Source organism: Bubalus bubalis, chromosome 1 (assembly GCF_019923935.1).
Source record: "Bubalus bubalis isolate 160015118507 breed Murrah chromosome 1, NDDB_SH_1, whole genome shotgun sequence".
Taxonomy (NCBI): domain Eukaryota; kingdom Metazoa; phylum Chordata; class Mammalia; order Artiodactyla; family Bovidae; genus Bubalus; species Bubalus bubalis.
In genome coordinates, this window is record NC_059157.1 from 175,366,746 (window position 1) to 175,391,021 (window position 24,276).

At 36.3% G+C, this 24,276-nt stretch overlaps 1 protein-coding gene across 3 annotated transcripts in view; it reads left to right on the forward strand.

The window, feature by feature from the left end:
- Window positions 1-23,589, forward strand: part of PIK3CB (phosphatidylinositol-4,5-bisphosphate 3-kinase catalytic subunit beta) — a 180,479-nt gene extending 156,890 nt beyond the window's left edge. For all 3 annotated transcript variants that reach the window (XM_006069974.4, XM_025290968.3, XM_025290986.3), the window contains 5 exons: window positions 11,904-12,071; window positions 13,242-13,365; window positions 20,527-20,672; window positions 21,627-21,759; window positions 22,113-23,589. In XM_006069974.4, the coding sequence (XP_006070036.3) occupies window positions 11,904-12,071; window positions 13,242-13,365; window positions 20,527-20,672; window positions 21,627-21,759; window positions 22,113-22,250 (709 nt within the window). In that variant the 3' untranslated portion in view covers window positions 22,251-23,589. The remainder of the gene's footprint in view (window positions 1-11,903; window positions 12,072-13,241; window positions 13,366-20,526; window positions 20,673-21,626; window positions 21,760-22,112) is intronic.
- The last annotated feature ends 687 nt before the right edge of the window (window positions 23,590-24,276 follow it).

Consider the following 24,276-nt stretch of genomic DNA (forward strand, 5'->3'; position numbering starts at 1 on the left):
TAAAATTTAAAATGTGAAGAGATTTATGCACAAAGGTACTCATTCTTGCTTTATTTACAGTAAAAAAAAAAAAAAATTGGCCACGCTTTTCAACTTTTGATCAATAGTATAATGGTTAAAAAATTATGAGCTTTCACATATGATGAAACATCTCAGGTATTTAATAAAAGTATTGTTTATAGAGAATTGGTATCAGTTTGGAGATGCAAACCAGTGAGATGCAAAAAATATTTTAATAGAATGCTTTCAACCATTTAAAAAACTTGCTGAAAAATGGCACACATTTTAAAATGTTTATAGAAACTAAAATGGTATAATAGACATTACTTATGGGTGGTAGTATTAAAGATGATACAATCCCCTCTGCCCTTGGTATACCTGGTTCTCTAGTTTTCTACAGTGTACTCCTTTTAAGGAGAGAAAAACATTAAACATATTTCATGATATAGGGCCATACAGTTAAAAACATTTCTCCATGCTAGTTATTAATAACTTCATCTTTTACTTAATTCTTTGTTTTTTCAAACTGTGAAATATTTTAAACATGAAATATAGATGATAATTTACAATATTTTTCTGCTCATAAACCCAGATTTGTGTAGATATTTAATAGTTTAATGACAGATGTTAACATGTTTTCATATTTACTTTTTTAAAAGAGGAATTAAATATGCAGATAAAATTAATGCATTCTTATGATCTTCTCCTTTCTCACAACTCAGGATTTACCATCATTCTAAACTGTAATACCTGTATGTTTGTGCTTAAACTATATATTATATAGCCATTGAATGTTTTGAACTTCCAATAAATAACTGTCGTATCACATGTAATTTTTTGAAGTTTACTTTTATTACGTGTTTCGAGATTTATCAAGATGAATATGTGAAGTTCTAATTTGTTATTTTCACTTCTGTATTAATGTTTTGAGTAAATGCACAAGTTTATCCATTCCCCTATTAGTAGCTATTTGTGTTTGTTTGTTTGTACACTTCTCTTTACTTACGTTTGGAAGAGTTCTTTAGTTTATATAGCCAGAAGTGGAATTGCTGGGTCATAAAGCATGTATACTTTCAACCTTACCACTGTTGCCCAAGTGGCTTCCAGAATGTTTATACCAGTGTTATGTTTCTCCCCAGAAATATCTCCTTACCGATCAGACTTGTTAGTTTTTTGCAAATCTAGTGGATATAACATGGTATCTCATAGAGTTTTAATTGGCATTTCTTTGGTTGAATAATTTTTCAGTGTTTATAATTAGTGTGTCTTCTTTCTGCTGTGAATTACCTAGGTTTCTTTAAGGTTTATGCTTTTTGTATTATTTTTAAAAAAATCCTTTGCTGTACAGTTATCTTAAAGATGCTGTCTTTTATTTTCCGAATTTTAAAATTAACTTCTTTTCTCTCTGTGAAAGTTTAGTCCTAGTATTGACTCTTTTGGGATTTAGGTTTTTTTGACTACTCTTCTTGAGTCCCTTTTGAGGCTAAAAATTGTCTATTTCTTCATTGTTTTTTAATGTATTACCATACTGTTTATAATATCTTCTTGTAATTTTACAACTTCTGCTATGTTTAATTTTTTTCTCCTTTTACATTTGTAAAATTATTTTGTATGCAGTATTTTTTCCATATTAGTCTTCTCTAGATTAGTCTTAGAGGTTTGCATCTTAGTATTTTTAAAAGAATGGGCTTCTAATTTTTCTGTTTTTATCATTGATTTCATCTTTATAGTTTCCTTCCTTTTATTTGTGTTAATTCTGTTTCTGATTTTTTGAAACAGAACATTGTATGTGTATGTGTGTTAGTTGCTCAGTCATGTCTGACTCTTTGTGACCTCATGGACTTCAGCCCGCCAGGCTTCTCTGTCTATGGAATTCTCCAGGCAAGAATACTGGAGTGGATTGCCATTCCCTTCTCCAGAGGATCTTCCCGACCCAGGGATCGAACCCTAGTCTCCTGCATCACCAGCGATTCTTTACCATTTGAGCTATAGGGACATTAATTTCCATTTTTTAAAACCATACATATATTTCTTCTAGCTACATTAACTGCTTTCCATAAATTTTTTTGCCTTAAGTTTTAAAATGTACTTGTTTGTCCTTTTTTATAATACATCACACTATATAGAATTTACTTCTAAATGTTTTATTATTTCCATTTTTATTTCTTCAAGTCCTGAACTAGTTTAGATTATTTTGACTCCCAAATAACATTGAACTTTTTTGTTGGTGGTGTCTCTATGATGTCTTAATTTTATTGTATCTGACTACTGTCAGATTTTGTGGTCTGTGTAAGATCAATGTCATGTTTATTAAGATTTTTTATGTATTACCATATGCCCAGTTTTTCTATCACATTGATTGTGATGTTCGTTGATTGAAAATATTTCAGATGCTGTAGTTAATAACTGTAAGGTCATATACTGGTCTGTTATATCAAATTTGTTGATTATTCCCAGATCTCTCTTCTCATTAAAGTTTTACTTGTTGCTTCAGAGTTATGTTAAAACCTCCTATTATAATTGGTATTTGTCAGTTTCTACCTTGCAGTTTTGTTGATCTTCTCATTGTGATTTTAATTTGCATTTTCCTAATGACTAATAATGTCAGCCAGATTGTCATGTGCTTGATAGTCATTTGTATATCTTATTTGGAGAAATACCTATTCAAGTTTTTTGCTAATTTTTGAATTGGGTTATTATATTTGTCTTTTGAGTGATGAGTTCCTTATATATTTTGGATACTAGACTCCTAGTGAATACATTATTGGCAAATATTTTCTCCCATTCTGTGGGTTTGTTCACTTTCATGATAGTGTCCTTAGATGCACAAAATATTTCCTTTGATGAAGTTCAGTTTATCTATTTTTCCCTCTAGCTTCTTGTGTTTTTGGTGTCAGGTCTGAGAAACCATTATCTAATCCACTGTCATGAAGATTTACACTATGCTTTCTTCTGAAAGTTTTAGTTTAGCCCTTATCTAGGAGGTCATTAATGCACTTTTAGTTAATATTTTTGTATGGTACGTGGTAGGAGTCCAGTTTCGTTTTTTAGTGTGTTGGTATCCAGTTGTCGCAGCACCATTGTTGAAAAGATTGTTCTTTCTTCATTGAATTATCTTGGTGCTTGTGTCAAACATGAATTGACTATAAATGTGAGGGAATTTTCCTAGAGTCTAAATTCTGTTTCATTGACCTATATATTTTATTTCTATGCATAGTCTTGATTAATTTGTAGTAAGTTTTGAATTTGGGAATTGTCTTCCTCTATTGCCTTGTAGGAGTTCTGTGGTTTCAGGTCTTACATTTAGATCTTTAATCCATTTTGAGTTTATTTTTGTATATGATGTTAGAAGATACTGTTTACATTCTTTATATGTAGCCATCCAGTTTTCCCAGTGACACTTATTGACGGGACTGTCCTTTCTCAGTTGTATAGTTTTGCTTCCCTTGTTGTAGACTCGTTGATCCATTGAATGAATTTACTCTTGGACTCTGTTCTGTACCATTGATTTATGTGCCTGTTTTTGTGCTGGTTACATGTTGTTTTGATTATTGTAGCGCATTCTGAAATCTTGGTATGTGATAAGATTTAGGATTATTCTTGTTCTTTGAAAAATGTCATGGTATTTGGTTCATTTAAATGATTTCTATTTAAATATAGTCTCTGGTGATTCATCGTATCTTCCCCCTAACTTTTAAAATTTATTTTTGGCTATGCTAAGTCTTAGTTGCTGCATGTGGGCTTTCTCCAGTTGTGGCGAGTGTGAGCCACTCTCCAGTTGTGATGCATGGGCTTCTCATTGTGGTGGTTTCTCGCTGTGGAGCATGGGCTCCAGGGTACACAGCCTTCAGTAGGGCTCTAAAGCCAAGGTACATGGGCTTAGTTGGCCTGCGGCATGTGGAATCTTCCCAGACCAGGGATTGAACCCATGTCCTTTGCATTGACAGGTGGATTATTAACCATTGGACCACTCACAAAATCTGATTCGTCATTCTTATACTTCTCTTTTGTTCTTTAGACATGGCTCCTTTTATTTCTTTGAACATACTTAATATAGGATTTTAATCTTGTGAACCTTGAAAATCAGGTTCTCTCCCTTGTTCAGGATTTTTTTGTTATTGCTGTTTGTTGTTTATTTCATGACTTCTCAACTAATTTTGTAAAGTTTGTGTTCTTTGTCATGCATGGTCACTGATTTCTCTGCTTGGTTAGTTTATTGGTCAGCTAATGATTAACCACAGATTTCCTTAAATGCCTGGAAATCTTAAGTCTTCCAATCTTTACTGAGGTTTCTTTGTGCATGTTGGGACATATCTTGAGTCAGCCAGGTAATTTAGAGCTGTGACCCCTAATTTGTGTAAACCTCAAAGTTAGTAAGAAGTGAGTGCTAGGGCCTTCTCGATTCTTTTCTATCCCTTTGCACAACCCCAGAAATGCATACAACCATGCAGCTTCTAGATTCCTTTGGATGTATTGCAGTCTTTCATATCCTTTATGAACATCTCATTCCACAGGTTTTCCTTTAAGTTTTTTGTTAAAGTTTTTCTTTATTGTTTGATCCAACTCTTATTTACCCTTAAGACAGCCTCAGTGTTAAACACCTTATTCCTGGTTATTTTTGAGAAACACCCTTAGCTAAAAGGCAGCTCACAGTAGGCAAGGTCTCAGTCAGGTCAAAGAAACAGAATTGTTAGTGGGATCTTCTTAGAAATTGCAAGAGTTCAAAGAATGACAGTTATGTAGAAATGAGGCTTTGAAGGTGCTCCAATCCCTTTTTTGTCCCCTCTAGAGGCTACCAGATTTCTGTAATCACAGTGATTATGGGACATTTGTTGCCATGTCTACTGAAGAACTGGAAAGTAGATGGGATTAGAATAAGTAACAGTAAAACACAACTGAGATTGAGCCAGAAAATACTCCCCAGATCAGTGCAAACCATTTTTATATTTCCGTATTACTGAAATAGTTGATTCTTGACAGTTTTTTTGCCAGTGTTTTTGTTGTTCTAGAAGAGGGGATTTTCAGAGGTCCTTAACTTCCTGGTTTTGCTTATATTACCTGGTTATAGAATTTGGAAATAGAGATTGACAGCTGCTTTCCTTAGAAATCTTGAAGATTTTATTCCATAGTATCCTGACCTCTGTTGTCATTTTCTAAAGTCTGCTGTCAATCTAAATAAGCTGTCTTTTTAAATTCCCATTGCAGGAAAAAAGTTTTCTTTGCCTTTTGTTTCTACAGTTTTACCATAATTTGTCTGTGTTTGGATTTCTTTTGATTTATTTTTACTTGCCCGTTTTCTTTGTATCTTTTTAAGAAAATCACATCTTGTATTTTCTACAGAATGAATCCATATTTTTCATCATTGCAGTTTTCTTCATTTTCTCTTGAAACTTTAATAGATGTATTTTGGTCTTTCCTGTTTTGTCCTACATGTCTTCTTAATATCTTTGCTATTTCTCTCCTTTTAATCTTTATTGTAGTTTCTTTCATTCTGTCTTCCAGTTCATTATCTCTTCAGTATTGTCTAATCTCTTGTGTATCAATGTAGTGTGTTTGTTTTGGTAATTGTTTATTTAGCTCTTGTATTTGATTTGATTTTTGTATACCTCTTCTCCTGTTAATACTGTACTTTTCTCTTTTTATACTTGCTGTTCCTTTTCATGTCTTTATCATCTTAGCATCTCTTTCATACTGTTCTCTCTTAGGGTATCACCTTTTCAATTATATGCTTAATATTATTCATTTCCTTGTATAGTTACTAATATTTAGTTTTGAATTCATTATTGGTGAATATTGTGTTTTCTGTGATGGTCCTTTGCCCCCTAGGGTGTGAAAGTTCCTCCCAAAATGAGTTTTGGTTTAGTTTGTGCTTTTGCCCAAGATCTTTATGCATGAGCAACCAGTTTTTATGTAACTCTTTGCCTTCAGGCTCGCATATTTCAGATTATATTTGAGTCTCATAAGCATATGGGAAGGCTTGAGTTTTTTGCACTTTCATGAATCTCTCCTTTTTTATTGCCCACCCCAGGCCCAGGTTAGATCTAAGGCAAACTCTCATGGTATATCCTGTTATTAATGAGCAGACGTTTTCTAGTTCTCTTCATACATTTGATAGCCCTTTTGTAGCCCCAGCTTTGTGTAGGATTTCAAGTCCAGATCCTGGTTCTCGTGGGCTCGATACCATGTCTCTTTGCTCATGCAGATTAAAATGTCAGCCAAGTCAGTAACTTCCTGAGCCACTACTATGAATAATCTATATATCTGGAATATAGACATCTCCTTTTCTTTCTTATTAATTGTAACTTTTAAAAGCTTTTTTCCTTTATTATTTTTTATGCGTTTTAGTATCTACAGCAACTTTGTCCACAAGGTAGCTAGCAACAGTTACACTTGTGCTTTATCCCTGCAAGATTAGGAGTATTTCTTTATTTCTTTTTAACTTTAATTTATTAAAAACTTAAAACAGTTGATATTTATTGATTGAACAAGGTATTGTATTAGGTTCTTCACATGTATACTGTCATGTAATTTATAAGAAAATGAGAAAATTCCTTTTCAGCAGATGAGAAAATTAAAGTTTAAGGGATTATAAACAGTTTGTCAAAAATTACAGAAATAGTAAGTGGTGGAGCTAGATCCAAATTTAGGTCTGTCAGACTCTAAATTTGATTTCAGTTGTTTTGTTATTTGGCAGTTAGGAAAAATTATGGTAAGACTTACCTAGTAACTCTTTGTTTATAAAAGTATTCTGGTGGCCCAAGTATGTAACTGTCCATTGTTTTTTGTTTTTTTTTTTTTAAGTTTTCTGGTCTTTGAATTTTTCCATTGGAAACTTTTCCAGTACTGTTGAGGTAGAGTGAACAATTTGCCATAGGTTTTGATCCATAAATATGACTTGTAGGTGTGATTGGAATACAGAAGTAAGTTATAGTACATCTAAAAAGGACCTTTGAGTACTGTCATATTAAAAGATGTTTGCTTTTCAATTAGCAGAAATTTCTAATACATATGTGTAAAAATAGAACAGGTAGTTTTGAATAGGTAGCAAACTTTTGGTCTATAACTTAGTCATAAGAAATAATATGTAGATAAGAGGGGAATGGCTGACTGTAAGAAATTATTCCTGAGGAACACAAACTCAGAGGGGTCTGACCTACCTTTTTTTTTCCCTTCTTTTTTTTTATGGCCGCTTTTGTGCTGTAGGTACAAAATGATTTAATTACCTACAGCACCTAAAATATTTACTATCTGGCTCAGTTCAGTAAAAGTTTATTAATTATTCTTATAGTAAACCCCAGTGAAAATGATTTTATTTGATTTATTCCATTAAAAAATGGGGAAAACTTTTCAAGCTTTGGCTGGTAACTTTTCACTTGTTTCCATGGTCAGCACATAAAGCTCCACAGTGGGCTACTATACTAAAGTTGAGAAGATTCTAGCCATATGATGAGTCTTTTTAATTACAAAAGGCTGAGCTAAAGACTATCCTTAGTTTAATCAGACTAATTGAAAGCTCCAACTAAATTCTTTTCTCCTAGTTTTTTGTTTTGGTCATTCTGTTCAGCTGTAAAGCACAGTTAGCATCAAATGAAGTTCATTGTGACCTCAGGCAAAGGGAGGCAGCCGCATGTGGGAGTGCTAGAAATAAACTTGGTGTCTGTCTCAGGGGAAACAGTGTGTGTCTAACAAGAAAAGGAACTTGTCTGTTCAGTGAGCTCTTTGCTGACTTTTTGTACTCTGACCCCATGTTTTAAAAAATATGCAGGATTTTAATTCTTTTGAGTTCATTTTCAAACCAGTAGCTGTTTTTTTCAGCAAACATTTTTTTTTACTGTTTCTATAAATATACATGCCCCAGTGTTGGTGTTATGTTTGTTTTTCTTTTGGCCAGCTGTTCAGCTTAAACTGGTTCATGTAGCACACACTATTTTTTTAAATAATTTTATTTATTAATTAATTTTGGCTCTGTTGAGTCTTCATGCTGTGCTGGCTTTTCTTTTCTTTTCTTTTTTCCCCGGCTTTTCTTTAGTTGCGATGAAAGGTGGCTACTCTCTAGTTGTGGTAGAATGGGCTTCTCATTCCAGTGGCTTCTCTTGTTGTGGAGCATGGTCTCTAGGGTGCACGGACTTCAGTAGTTATAGCACATGGGCTCAGTAGTTTCGGCTCCCAGGCTCTCTAGAGCAAGGGCTCAATAGTTGTGGCCCACGGGCTTAGTTGCTCCATGGTATATGGGATCTTCCTAGAACACGGATAGAACCCGTGTTTCCTGCAAAATTGGCAGGCAGATTCTTTACCACTGAGCCTCTAGTGAAGTTAGAGGCATTTAAGTTCAATGTCAAATCTTCAGATACCTTCTACACATTACTATTTTGATCAGAATATTTTAGCTCCTGCAAAAGTGCTACATTAGCATGAATTAAAGTACATATTCTTCTCTGATGTCTCAAAATACTCTTGATAGCTTCCCTGCCAAATTAGAACTTTTGTAAGCCATCAGTATTAGAACACTCTGACCACTGGTCGTCAAATAGGTACTGAATTTTGGAGAGTTGTCTTCATTGTGACTTTGTATCTGAGTTGTACTAATGGGGGTTTACTTCCCTTTAAGAGAGCTACACAGCAGTTCTAGTGACGCTGGTATCAGTAGTTAGGATATAGGAAGAAGATGGAAGCAGTGCAAGCCTTGGGTAAAAGAATTATCCTTGCCTCCTTTTGAGGCAATGGGCTAAAGTACCACCAAGACTTGGGTCCGTGTGTCAGAGTCAAGGCCAGAGAAAACTTTCTACATATGCATTCAGAGTAGGGTGATGGGGCTGCCATCCCTGCTGCTTTGGAATTTATCTTATTTTACAATTCTTGCTTTAATGGAAAGATAACAAATTACGCCTTGAGTCAGAGAGTCTGAGAAAGGAAGATAAACTTTACTAAGTATTGTCATAGCCTGAATGAGAAGTTTAGTGCTCAGGGGGCCCCTGTAAGGTGGTCAGAGCTCCAAGAGTTTGTCCCCAGCATGACTTCTGTCAAACTGTCTTTATGACAAGGATGTTTTTTCCTACCCATTGTGAGCGTTTTATCCTCAAGACACTAAATGCTTTCATCAGTGTCTGCTTTTGAAGAGGAAGTTGTTGGAGTTTTGCCCAGTTTGGCTACAAGTAGGGTATGAAGAGATGTCGGAAAGTGAGCCAAAGTGCACTTGACCGGACCGTGTTTACCTCACATGTGCTGTGTCATGATAAGGATGGGGGGATTGGTAAAAACTGTCATGCTCCATGGCTGCCTTTTCTAGTGAAGGGTAAACTTTAAAAAAGAGAAATCGATCAATAATGCAGATGCAAAGGCAGGCTATTTGTATATCATCAGGCTGTCAGCATGTAGTTTCACAATTTTGCTCCCAACCATATTTTGTTGGAACCAGGAAATAGCTTAAAGAGCCATAAAATTGAATTGTTGGTTAGAAGGAAATTTAAAAACTTTTAAATGAAACTCTCTTTTATCTGATTATTACTCACACTAACACACTCATTCATTCCCCCAACACACACACACATATTTTTTTCTCTTTGGTAAAGTCCTTACATGACAGATAAAGCTCCACCTGGTCTTCCAACACTGACCATTTCCTCTCCTCATCTGGCATTTATCCTCTACCTTGTACTTGCCTCTGTCCCTCGTGTCCTTCCTCCGCACAGAGCTCTTTCTTAGTCCTTGACATGTTCTCGTGGCACTTCTCATTCATCCAACAGTCACATTCATCCAACAGACATATAGCTGCACTTGTATGTATTGAATCAGTGAATTCTATATACTTTGCATTTTCTGTAGACACCAGCCTTATATTTGAAATTTACAAGGTATCTTATTCCATTTTATATTTGTTCTAGTGATAATACAGTTTTTAGAAAACCAAAGAAAACGTTGACAACCAAAATGAGAGGATAATACTAATATATAAAGAATTCACATAAATCTCTAAGAATAATGTTTAAAACTGTAATAAATAGACCAAATATCTGATTAACTAATTCACAAAAGAAACTCTACTTGAAATGTCTAAAAGAGACCTGAGAAAATGTTGATTTTTATTAGGGATCATATAAATGCAAATATAAGCAAAATTCTATGTATGAATTTAGCTAAAATTATTTTGTACAGGAAGCAGCCTGAGAGATCTTTTATATAGTCAGTGATGTAGACTGTATCAGTTAAAAAGATTGCTTTAGAGCTACTCAGACCTAGTTTTAAGTCTTGGATCTTCTACTTAAATGGATGACTTTTTCGCAAATTGAAGTTTACATTGTGCTTGTAAAATTGTCAAGTAAGGAACTCACCTTACTTATAGGAATTTTGTTGTTAACTTTGTTTAATTCATTCAGAAATACTGAGTGCCTGCTTTGTACACAGTCTCAGGTACTGAAGATGCACAGTGAACAAATTATCCCTGTCTGATGAAATTTACATTCTAGTGGTAGAGACAGACAATAAACAAACACATAAAAAAATGTACAGGATTTTGGAGTGTTGAGGGCTATCGAGGAAAATAAAGCAGGGACGAGACAGCAGGTAGTTTGTTGGCATATAAGATGATTTGGGAATTCTTTACTGAGACGGAGCCATTTCAGGAAAGATTTCAAAGTGGTAAGGGAATAAGCCATGTAGATGTCTTGGGGAAGAATGGTCCAGGCAGAGAAAATAACACAGATAAAGGGATGAAAGAGTGTTGTACCTGATATGTATGAGGAGTAGCAAGGGAGCCAGTGTAGTAAAAACAAGTGAGCAAGGGAAAGATACTAAGAGAGGGGAAGCAGGACTAGATTGAAGGTCTTGGGAGTTCCAACAAGCATGTTGGCTTACGCTCAGGTGGGAAGCAATCGCCGAAAATTGCAGTCAGGGGAATGACATGAATAGCTGTTTGTTTTTTTAAAATCTTTTGGCCACAAAGTGCAGCATGTGGGATCTTGGTTCCCCGACCAGGGATCAAACCCACACCCCCTGCATTAGCAGCGTGGAGTCTTAACCACTGGACTGCCAGAGAAGTCCTGTGAATGTATTTTAAACGGAGGCTCAGTGGTACAGAATTTCTCCTGCCAATGCAGGGAGATGCAAGTGACGTGGGTTCAATCCCTGGGTCAGGAAGATCCCCTGTGGAAGGCAATAGCAACCCACTCCAGTATTCTTGCCTTGACAGAGGAGACTGGTGGGCTCCAGTCCATGGGGTTGCAAAGAGTTGGACACGACTGAGCATACAGCACATATTGCTGTTGCATTTAGAACAGACTATACTATGGAAGCAGGGAGACTAGTTAGGAAATTTGAGTAATTGAATAGGGGTGGTGGTGACATGAACTAGGGTGGTAGGTTAAAGAAGGGTGGAGACAAAGAACTTCTTAGACTGTATGCATTTTCAAGATAGGTAAATATTGGGAATGGGAGGAAGAATCATAGATTACCTTAAGTTTGTGGGCTTGAACAGTGGAACGATAGGTTGCTGTTAACCAAGGTAATGTGTAAAGTGCTTAGCCTGCAGTGTGGCACCTAGATGCTCTGTAAAGGGTGATTCTCTTCTCCAAAATTTAGGGTAAAAATGAAAGACTTTTCTTTTCTCTAATATGCTTCTGTCTACTTGCATAAATGAGTAGAATATTGCACCAAATAATCAGGTAATAAATTACACATTTAGCTGGCACTTTGGAGTTCTATAAAGTACTCTATTTGTTAGCCAAGATATTTATACTCTAACTGGAAGTGGAACTAATATTTTTTTTATATGACCGATACAGTAGTGACAAGGGTATCAATGGTAATAAAACTTTTTTAAAAATTCAAAGAAAAAAATAATTCTGTCAATCTTTCATTTAATGGATGCATAGACCTGTGACTCTCTGTATCCGTTTTCTTCTTTTCAGGATGCTACCTTACGGCTGCTTAGCAACAGGAGACCGCTCTGGCCTCATTGAAGTTGTGAGCACCTCTGAAACAATTGCTGACATTCAGCTGAACAGTAGCAATGTTGCTGCAGCAGCAGCCTTCAACAAAGATGCCCTTCTGAACTGGCTTAAAGAATACAATTCTGGGTTCGTGTGTTTTTGTTTGTCTTCTGAACAAACTGTCAAACAAATAAGTATTCTCTCAGGTAGACTCATCGGTGTCCTAGAGGAAATATTAATATTATCTATTGCTTCATTTCTGGTTAGATCAAAATGATAAACAGGCCTTCCTAGAGTCTAACAGATTAGCATTGAATTCTACTTCATCTAGATAAAATTTCAGAGCCAAGCAGTAGTTTAACAAACCTAAGAGTTTAAGTATTTAACAAGTAACATATAACTTTTTAAGTGCATGAACTTCTGTAATTATGGGAATGTATGAACTTAAGTAAATTTTCAGTAGATTTTTACAGTAGAAGTAAATGAGTTTGTCAAGTGGTCTCTCCAAACTAAAAACTACAGTGCTAGGAATTGTGTTGTGCTGTGTGTTCTTAGTCGTTCAGTCTGGTCCAACTCTTTGTAACCCCAGAGAACTGCCGGGCTCCTCTGTTCATGAGATTCTCCAGGCAAGAATACTGGAGTGAGTTGCCATTCCCTCCTCCAGGGGATCTTCCCAGCCCAGGGATCAAACCCAGGTCTCCCACATTGCAGGCATATGCTTTTTACCACCCGAGCCACCAGGGAAGCCGAGGAATTGTGTTATTTGTATTATTGTGTTGGACAGTCCCTAATACATAGGAAATTAAAGAATTTTCAATGAGAAGGAAACACTAAAAGTATTACTGGCTTAAGACTTTGAAGTCAGACTTAAATGTTTATCATTGGCAAAATCCAGGAACTTGTATATGAGAATCAGTGTTCAGATTCTGATTTAGGGCCTTGTCCCTAAAGGGTCTATATTAGTTGCTTTTGATTTAAATCAGTGACTTAAATGATTGGAACCTCAATACTTAACTCTTAAATATGGATTTTAGTCTTTGTTCAAAACTACAAAAGTATTCCAAAGCCCAGTATCACCCAGCAAAGCTGATGGTCTCCTCTCATTATTATTCATATGAAACCAGCCCCCGTCCCAACTGAAACATGAGCCCCAGGACACAGCAGTTTGAATAGTTGATTTCTAGTTATCTGGTATCTGAGCCAGCCTGCTGATTCCTCTCTGCCTTGCTCCTCTGAAAGGAAACAGAAATGTGGATTGGCTCCATCCCATACCTTTGGAGACTAAAATCTTTTCTTCTGTTTTTTCCTCTTGTTTAGGGATGACCTGGACCGAGCCATTGAGGAGTTTACCCTATCCTGTGCCGGCTACTGTGTAGCTTCTTATGTCCTTGGGATTGGTGACAGACATAGTGATAACATCATGGTCAAAAAAACTGGCCAGGTAAGTAGCCAGAGTCTGCAAGGACCTCAGTGATGCTGTTATATGCAGCACAGTCTCTTAATGAAACTCAGATTGTTTATGATTCTCTGAGTCATGTCTTTGGCTTTTCTTTTATTTCCCACCCCTTGTTTCATATACCATCTGCTTCATTTATATTGGTTTGTTTGCTTAAAGTTACGTGATAAACATTTATTTAAATGCTTAAAAATTATTGCGGTTATTTATAAGTGACCTAGTCCTTCAATATAAGAAATTCTATTTGGGGGACACATGTACCTGCAAATAGAAGAAGCAGGTATTATGTAGGGTGTAAAGAAAGAAAAGATTAAGAAAAGAAAAAGTTGAGACAAATCCCACTTTATTTTTTCTTTTAGAATATCCCATATAATCATCTGTGGGAGTAATGAGAAAGGGAGTGTGAGTAATATCATTTTGGGGTAGCTTAGGAACTATACCAGGTTATTTATTATAAAGAAACTCTTAGTTTTGAAATAAAAGATTTCTAAATGTTCAGAGTGACTTTTATTTGTAAATCTTATATTTTAAGCAAAGACAGATAAAATAACTTGAGATATTTTTCAGTTTAGCCATAATTCCCTGACACTAGAGGAATTCCAGAATAAAAATCTCTGGGTCACTATGTGAACTCTGACTCTCAGAGGGACCCAGAGTTTTATACCTCTTTGGGGATCTGAGTAGATCTGGTTTTGGCTTTGAGAGATGAACCTTGTGTTCACACTTTAAAAAATCCCCTCAGAATACTGGTTAATCAGATTGAAACACAGGTTTTTCTCCATTCTTTCTTGACTCCCTTCTAATAAAATATTGAAGAATAAGAAATATGTAGGGTCACAAATCAAACCTCAGTAAATTTCAGAAAATTGAAATCGTATTGAATATCTTCTCCAACCACAACGCTATGAGACTAGATATCAATTACAAGAAAAAACCTGTAAGAAACACAAACACATAGAGATTAAACAACACATTTCTAAATTAACAACAGGTTACTGAAGAGGTCAAAAGGGAAATAAGAAAATTTCTAGAAACAAATGACAAGGAAACCATGACAACTCAAAGCAGCAAAAGGAGTTCTAAGAGGGAAGTTTATAGCAATACAATCCTACCTCAAGAAACAAGGAAAACATCAGAGAGAAACCTAACTTTACACCTAAAACAACTGGGAAAAGAAAAAGAAAAAAACTCCAAAATTAGTAGAAGGAAAGAAATCATAAAGATCCAAGCAGAAATAAATGAAATTGAAATGAAAGAAATAATAGTAAAGATTAATAAAACTAAAAGCAGGTTCTTTGAGAAGATAAACAATATTAACAAACCCTTAGCCAGACTCATCAATAAAAAAGAAGAATAAAATAAAAAACAGAAGAATCAAATCAACAAACTTAGAAATGAAAAAGGAGAGGTTATAACAGACAATGCAGAAATACAAAGGATTATAAGAGACTATTATGAATAACTATAAGCAATAAAGTACATAACCTGGAAGAAATGGACAGGTTCTTAGAAAGTTCAATTTTCCATGACTGAACCAGGAAGAAATAGAAATTATGAACAACCAAGTTACAAGCCCTGAAATTAAAGCTGTGATAAAAAAATCTCCCAAAACAGAAAAGCTGAGGACACGATGGCTTCACAGGAGAATTCTATCAAACATTTAGAGAAGAGCTAATGCCTGTCCTTCTAAAACTCTCTCAAAAAATTGCAGAGGAAGGAACACTTCCAAACTCATTCCAGGAGGACACCATCACCCTGATACCAAAAGCAGACAAAGACAAAACAGAAAAGGAAAACTACAGGCCAATATCACTGATGAACACAGATGTAAAAATCCTCAACAAAAGTTTAGCAAACAGAATTCAGCAACACATCAAAAAGCTCATACACCGTGATCAAGTTGGGTTTACTCCAGGGATGCAAGGATTCTTCAACATACGAAAATCAATCAATATGATACACCATGTTAACAAATTGAGAGATAAAAACCATATGATCATCTCAGTAGATGCAGGAAAAGCCTTTGACAAAATTCAGCACCCATTTATGATTAGAACTCTTCAAAAAATGGGCATAGAAGGAACCTGCCTCAACATAGTAAAAGGCCATATATGATAAGCCTACAGCAAACATTATTCTTAGTGGTGAAAAACTGAAAGCATTCCCCCATGATCAGGAACAGGACAAGGTGTCCACTTTCACCACTATTATTCAACATAGTTCTGGAAGTCCTAGCTACAGCAATCAGAGAAGAGAAAGAAATAAAAGGAATCCATATTGGAAAAGAAAATGTAAAGCTCTCACTGTTTACTGATGACATGATACTGTACATAGAACCCTAAAGATAGTATAAGAAAATTACTAGAGCTAATCAGTGAATTTAGCAAAATTGCAGGATACAAAATCAGTACACAGAAGTCACTTGTATTTCTATATATTAAGAATGAAAAATCCAAAATAGAAATTAAGGATTCAATCCCATTCACCATTACAACAAAAAGAATGAAATATCTAGGAATAAGCTTACCTAAGGAGACAAAATAACTGTATATAGAAATGAGAATTAATTTCCAAAATATACAAGCAGTTCAAACAACTCAATACCAGAAAAACAAACAACCCAATCAAAAAGTGGGAAAAAGACCTAAACAGACATTTCTCCAAAGAAGACATACAGATGGCTAACAAACACATGAAAAGATGCTCAACATAGCTCATTATTAGAGAAATGCAAATCAAAACTACAATGAGATATCTCCTAACACCAGTCAGAATGGCCCTCATCCAGAAGTCTACAAACAATAAATACTAGAGAGGCTGTGGAGAAAAGGAATACTCTTGCACTGTTGGTGGGAATGTAAATTGATACAGCCACTATGGAAGTTGGTATGGAGATTCCTTAAAAGGACTAGGAATAAAACCACCATATGACCTAGCAATTCCACTCCTAAGCATATACACTGAGGAAACCAAAATTGAAAGAGACACATGTATACCATTGTTCATTGCAGCACTATTTACAACAGCTAGAACATGGAAACAACCTAGATGTCCATCGACAGATGAATGGATAAAGTTGTGGTACATATACACAATGGAATGTTACTCAGCCATAAAAAGGTACACATTTGAGTCAGTTCTAATGAGGTGGATGAACCTAGAACCTATTATGGAGGGTGAAATGAGTCAGAAAGACAAAGATAAATACCATATTCTAACACATATATACAGAATTTAGAAAAATGGTACTGAAGAATTTATTTACAGGTCAGCGGTGCAGAAGCAGACAAAGAGAATAGACTTCTGGACATGGGGAGAGGGGAGGAGAGGGTGAGATGTGTGGAAAGAGTAACATAGAAACTTCATTACCATATGTAAAATAGATAGCCAATGGGAATTTGCTGTTTGGCTCAGGAAAGGGCTCTGTATCAACCTAGAGGGGTGGGATGGGGAGGGAGTTTCAATATGGAGGGGATATAGGTATACCTATGGCTGATTCGGAGAAGGCAATGGCACCCCATTCCAGTACTCTTGCCTGGAAAATCCCATGGATGGAGTAGCCTGGTGGGCTGCAGTCCACGGGGTCGCTAAGAGTCGGGCATGACTGAGCGACTTCACTTTCACTTTTCACTTTCATGCATTGGAGAAGGAAATTGCAACCCACTCCAGTGTTCTTGCCTGGAGAATCCCAGGGGCGGGGGAGCCTGGTGGGCTCTCGTCTATGGGGTCACACAGAGTCAGACACGACTGAAGTGACTTAGCAGCAGCATGGCTGATTCAAGTTGAGGATTGACAGAAAACAGCAAAATTTATAAAGCAATTATCCTTCAATAAAAAATAAATTGAAAAATATGTAAATCCAAGATATCAAAGATAATAGAGGCCACAAAGGGTGAAAGACATCAGCAGATTTGGGGATGAGCAAAAGCAAAATGGAGAAATAGCAGTGACTTAGCATAGCTGAGAAAATGGCTACTTGTAGGTGGATGTGTCACCCTAAGGAATTAAGAGGCAGTGGGTGCTGCTGGAGATGGGGAGAGGAGAAGAAGCTAAAAACAGGACTGACTGGTAGTGTATATACGGAGCAGTTAGGTACTCATGTCTCCTTCCTAACTCTAAGAAGGGCTAAACGGTTCTCCAAAGAAACCAGTTCCTCTGACTCAAGGACACACAGGTTCTACAGAAGCTTAAGAGTAAGTTGCCATATTAAAAATGGGGATGAAGTGATTATGTTGTCATGAAAAACAGTGTGACTCCCAGCCACTTCTGCTTGCTTTGCTCCAGGAACATAGCAACCAGGTGTATATTCCCACTCTCCCAAGAGACTAGATGGTTCATCTCAAGAGAATCTGGTCTGTTCCAGTGAAGCTCACAAGTCCTGACTGTTGAGGTCTCTCCCCAGTCATTCTTCAAGGAAGCCCACTGATCAGGAATCCTACCACATCCTTAGATTTTTCATTCGTCTTTTTAGTGACTCATTCTTAAACATGAATGGTGAGCCAAAGATTATTAGACATTTGTAGAAACAGATGGAGATAGAGACCAAAAAGAAGCAAAATGGGGGGAAAAGAACTCTGGGAAAACAGAGTAACTACAGTAAACAGAAGATGATTTAAAAAGTGAAAAAAGACACTGTGTCTATGAAGTAATAAGATTCTATTTTTAAAAATCAGAAAATAGAATTTTTGGAAGTTAAGAACAAATAAAATTAGAATAATATAGATTAAAGATCAACTAAGATTTTTTGAAGTCTTTTACTTATAGAAAGCATAGTTCTTTAAATTCTTTATATGTTAACTCCTTGAATCATCATTATGACAACTTTACAGATTAAGTGGTATTATCCTCATTTACAGATGAGAAGATGGATAAACGGAGAATGACTACCAGGATTTAAATCCTGGCAGTTTGGCCCTGATTCTGCTTTTGAGGCACCATGGTATATATTGTCCTTTAATGTCCCCAAAAGGAACAAAATGCCTAATATGTAGAATAAAGATTTTGATGACAGAGAATTAGTCCAGGGAGGTTTACTGTCTATGCTAAAGTTACAGAAGGAAGTAGCTCATAAGAGGAAGGGAAGGAACTTAGCCAGAAAATAAAGATGGTTCCTAAAGCTGATGTTCATGAATATTCAACCAAAAGGCCACAAAAGATCCTTTATAGTGGATGAAAAGACCCTTACTAAGGCCATCCACCCTCATATTGCAGTGCATCAGGCATAAAGTGAAGGTCTTAAACCTTCCCAGAGACACACCAGGCAGCATACTAGGGTTCATAAGTCAGAAAGATTTGACTTCTCAATAGCAATGTTGGAAACTATAAGACAGTGGAAATTATCCTTCATAATTTTGAGTGAAAATGATTTCTAACCTAGAATTCTATACCAGACTTTCAGTATAAAAGTAGAAAAATTGTTCTAAAAGCTGTATCACCTCTGTGCCTTTTTTTCAGGAGGATGTCAGAACAAAGGTCTAAACCAGTAGTTCTCGACTGGGGGTGCTTTTGCCTCCAGGGAACGTTTGTCAGTGTCTGAAGACGTTTCTGGTTGTCGTGATGGAAATAGGGGTATTCTTCAGGCATCTCTCAGTAGAGGCTAGAGATGCTGCCAGATGTCTTATAGTGTATATGATAGAACCTCACAACCAAGAATTACAGGGCCCAGATGTCACTGGTGCCAATATTGAGAAAGTCTGGTGTATACCAAAAGAGACAGTGATGTGGGACCTGGGAATCAGGGACTCTAAATAGGACAAGAGTGAAGGGTGAGCACAGGGTGACAGTTCTGTGGCAGGCCAGGAGAACAGCCAAGCAGAGACAGGAACTGACAGACTACCTGACCAGGTGGACAACTGTTTTACAATGATTTTTAGAATTTTAAGATTTTGTGAAAAATTAATGACCACATCTTATAACACTAAGAAAACAACAAAAGTTTTGTCAAGGAAAAAGATGAGCAGAAAAGGAAATGTACAGCTTCCCTGGTGGCTCAGTGGTAAAGAATCTGCCTGCCAGTGCAGGAGAGATGGGCTTGACCTGATCCGGGAAGATCATACATGCTGTGGAGCAGCGAAGCCCATGAACGACAACTATTGAGCCCATACTCTAGAGCTCAGAAGCTGCAGCTACTGAGCCCACATGCTATAACCACTGAAGCCGGCATGCCCCAGAGACCGTTCTCTGCAACAAGAGAATCCACTGCAGTGAGAAAGAAGCCCACCACTGCAACTGGAGAAAAGCCTGTGCATCAAAGACCCGGCACAGCCAAAAATAAATAAAATTGTAAAAAAAAAAAAAAAAAGGAAATGTAATCATAGTATATACCATTACCACATGACTAAACTTTGAAATATATTTACATTTTGAACAATATAAAGACTAGATAGATAATGGAGCACAGAGGAGCCTTGTGTGCAACAGTCCATGGGGTCAAAAAGAGTCACACACGACTTAACAATGGAACATCAACATTGATTTAACCATAAATTATGATATAGTTGTGCTGCCTTGTGAGGCATCACATCATCACAAGACTACTAAATCTTTACCTTTCACAGTAATCTAAAATTAGGAAGTAAAAATAAGTATAAACATATTAATACTATCACATCATCATAACAAACATCATCACAAGACTACTAAATCTTTACCTTTCACGGTAATCTAAAATTAGGAAGTAAAAAGTAAGTATAAACATATTAATACTATTTAGGAAAATGGAAGCAAATATCAGGAAAACATGTGAAAGTGTGGGAAGAAGTTACCTCTAAGTAGTAGCACTTAAGGTGGTGAAGGAACTGGTGGGGCAAGGATGTACTCTCTTTTGGTTTGGTTCTGTATATAAAACTATTTGACTTTTAAGAATCAGACATGTTTATAATTTGCATGTATTTTTCTTTTTAAAGATTCATCTTTCCCACTGGGTATATGCAGTTTAATATCAGGGTTATTGTTAAATATAAAAGACCTATGAATATCAGAAGCACTGTTTTCTTAAATTATCCAAGAGTCTATGAAAAGTGAGAAGGGGTCTCATGACTTTGGATGTAGTACTTCAGGGTCTAAGACTGCTGAGACCTTGCCTTTTTATTCAGAACCCACCAGAAAAAAAGGGGGGGTGGAAATTAAATCCCATTTGTTTTCCAGCTCTTCCACATTGACTTTGGACATATTCTTGGAAATTTCAAGTCTAAATTTGGCATTAAAAGGGAGCGAGTGCCTTTTATTCTTACTTATGATTTCATTCATGTGATTCAACAAGGAAAAACAGGAAACACAGAAAAATTTGGCCGGTGAGTATCGCCCTTGTGTCAAAGTAAACACATCTACTGTTTTCTCATATGACCAGTTAGGCTAGCATTTCTTAGCTGAGAGATATTTAATTGGGGAGATAGTCAGTCTGCCAACAGGGGATTTCGGGGAATTTGCCTGTGAGATCCATGTTTTGATTCAGAGAATGAAAAATAATGCTAGGAATTTGAGATAAATTACTGTTTTATTCCAATACAGTGCTGCCTTTTACTTGCATTGTAAAATTCTCTGAAACTGGTAAGACATTTGATAGACATTTGAAATGCTGAAAGGGACTTGCATTTTGCTGTCATTCAATGTGAAGTATGATAAGAGAGTCAGGGTTCACAGAAGGACTTTGTAATCTCATATCTAGTCTTTGCTGTTTGATGTTTCCAAACACATTACTTATCATCTCATCTTTGTTTCTTCATTTTCAATGGTGACAAGAATAACTAAGCTTCAAGGGTATTTTGATAATAAGCGATATGTTATATGATGTGACCAACTCATATGATAGGCTTAACAAATGATTTCTAGTATTATTTCCAGATCTTTCTGGGCTTCTGCAGAATATATTCGGGGGATATTAAAGAAATTAAGTCTCTGGAGTCAGACCACAAATCTAGAATCTAGAAATGTGGTTAGAAATCCTTATGGAGTATAATTGCCACTTTTTTACAATTAATTGTTTATGTCTCACAGAATAAAAAAGTGTAGTTTTAAGTATGACATTGTGTTTTATATATTTCTGTTTAGTTTTGTTTCTGGAAAAGATATATGTAGTTTTCGAGAGCTTGATTTATTTTATGTAAATTTTCATCCTCGGACAATTTTCAAAGAAGTAAAAATTCCAGCTTGTATGGAAAGTCTCTCTATATGTCTCATTTTCATTTATGAAATATTTTGTTTTCGTTCTGATATAATACTCCTGTGATTTGCTTGATCAACTGAAGGTTCCGCCAGTGTTGTGAGGATGCGTATCTGATTTTACGCCGGCATGGGAATCTCTTCATCACGCTCTTTGCACTGATGTTGACTGCAGGGCTTCCTGAGCTCACCTCAGTCAAGGATATACAGTATCTTAAGGTATAAACCTCTTTCCTTTGTAATTTGGGCCTTGTAAACATAGAGCTCAGTTTTATCTACCTGTTTCATCCAGATGTTCACAGCAAATAGAGTAATATCATTTATCCTTGAGTGGTGGTAGTAAGAAACTAAATAGTTGTCTTGCAGTAATTGTAAATTCATTTCATCTACGAAAACCCTTTGGCAGAGGTCATATTGTCACCATAACTTGGTGTTCATTCTCTTTCCTGTAAATGGTATTTAAATAAGAACATGGAGTGCACTGTATGGCCGAGCCAGCCTTCTACAGACTTTGAGGTTTGCGCCTCACTACGGAGACTATATAAAATCACATTTTTTTCTTTCATTGTCAGGACTCTCTTGCCTTAGGGAAGACTGAAGAAGAAGCACTCAAGCAATTCAAGCAAAAATTTGATGAGGCACTCAGGGAAAGTTGGACTACTAAAGTCAATTGGATGGCCCACACAGTTCGGAAAGACTACAGATCTTAACAATCAGCCTTTGTTCCTAATGTGTTTGTTGGTTTCGTTTAGTTTTCATTTTGCACTTGCACTAAATTGAACATGACCCTGCCAGAGATGTTATAAAGGGAACGAAATCCTGGAACCGAGAGATAAATTAAGAATGGGGCATCCCACAGTAACCTAATCTGAATAATCCCTGACAACACCCTCTGCTTTTTGAATGCTTCCAAGATTCATCGTGAAAACTCAACATTATGGATAATCATTTCCTGCTGACTTTGCACGCCAAGGAATGCTACTAGAGATTATTTTTTGTCTTTTTTTTTTTTAAGTATTTGGTACTTTTCTGGAAAGATGTAAATACTTCTTTTTCATATTGTGACCAAGTGTTATCACTCAGCCAACTTATCCATACCTGGGGACTAGTAGCTGTTCTTACTTTCCAAATGAGGCTTAAAGAAAGCTTTCTTTCCTCCCTTTTTAAATTGTGTAAACTACAAATTATAATATAATTTGAAATTATGATTGTTTTTCAAGAGAAATCTTTTAAACCTATGGAAACATTAATTCTTTTGTTGATATTTATCTACCATGATAGCATCATCCCAGCCAGAATTGCTGAAAATCTGCTTGGTGAGGCAAATATAATTTATGCTGCATATATATTTATAAAATTTCTAGTGGGAGTTCTATATAAAAAGATATTATTTTGATTTTCTTCAGCCTGTGTTTTAAAGTTTTACAAAAGCAGAGCTTTTTCCTAAGTTACTTTTTACTTAATATGTGATCCAGTTCTTCCAGCTGCTTCTATAATGAGGCACATATTAATACAGTTTTTACATGGTATCTATGAAAGAGTTCACTTCATAGAGCATAATACTTGAGCAAATGTATCCCAGACAGAAAGCAAATGAACAGGAAACTATTTATGGAATAAACTCCAGACCTAAAATTCAGTGTTTTAGTAAAATGCCAGCTGTTCTTACTGTATTTATTAAAACTTGTAATAATGTGATTTTTCAAGAATATTAGTTCAAATTGAAATGTTTCATGCCACATGGAACTCTTTAATTTATTTGTTGAGGTACCATATATTTAGGGTGCTAGATTGCAGATAATGTTAATATGTGCAATAGGAACTACTGGTTTGAATGTGTAAATGGAGGCTCTTTCTGAGTACTGGCAACATCCAGCAAAACTACTGCTTATTCTCCAAAGACTCTTGGGAGCTCTCAGTCCTCAATGACATGGAAAAGAGAACTGAATGTTTGCCCTGAGACTGAGTTTTCTATAGGAATTTTATTAAAAATTGTTTAATTTTGTTGTCTTCCTTAATGTTCTCAGTCAAATAAATGGGTGAGCTGGTTTTGGTTGCTCTTGGGATGTGTGGACCTCTTCTTTATGGGCAGCATAGGCCTTTGAACTTTGGTGCTAGGACCGTCAGAAATGGTCAAGTCAGCAGACAAAGCAGCCTCAGGAGTAAGCTGAGGATCATGGTCTCTTTGGTGACTGCTCTCCTTGTTTCCCAGCCCATCAGGCAGTATGGGAGGCCTCTTGGACTTTGGGAGCCTGAAACATGAGGGTGTCCTCACTGAGTTCCCATGCCTTTGGGAATGTTCCTGAGGTCTGCAAAAATGTCCTTTCAGTTAAATTTGGTACCCAAGGCCAGGTTAGTCACTCTATAGCTCTCTTCCATTAGGCAGATGATCAGAGCACAGTTTCTCAGAAATAACTCAGCTGATGGTGGGGGTGGAGCTCTGAACTGTCTGACCATTCAGTTCAGCGCTCGAACAGGGACTGTTCTAGCTTAATGAGAGTGCCAGGAGTAGGACTGAAGGACAGGTTTGTTTGGGGAGTCTCTGTCCTATAGCAGTCCACCGTTATATACACCAGGATACGGGTCAGGGGTTTAGAAAGTTGTGAGCATTGCCATGCAGAATTGGGTACCACTGTTTCCAAAGACATCTTAGTGCATGGGTTCCTTGGTAAACATATGTTTAATCAGTGAATGTCTTCATGAGTAAGAAATGGAAATGAAGTTGCCCAGACAGTG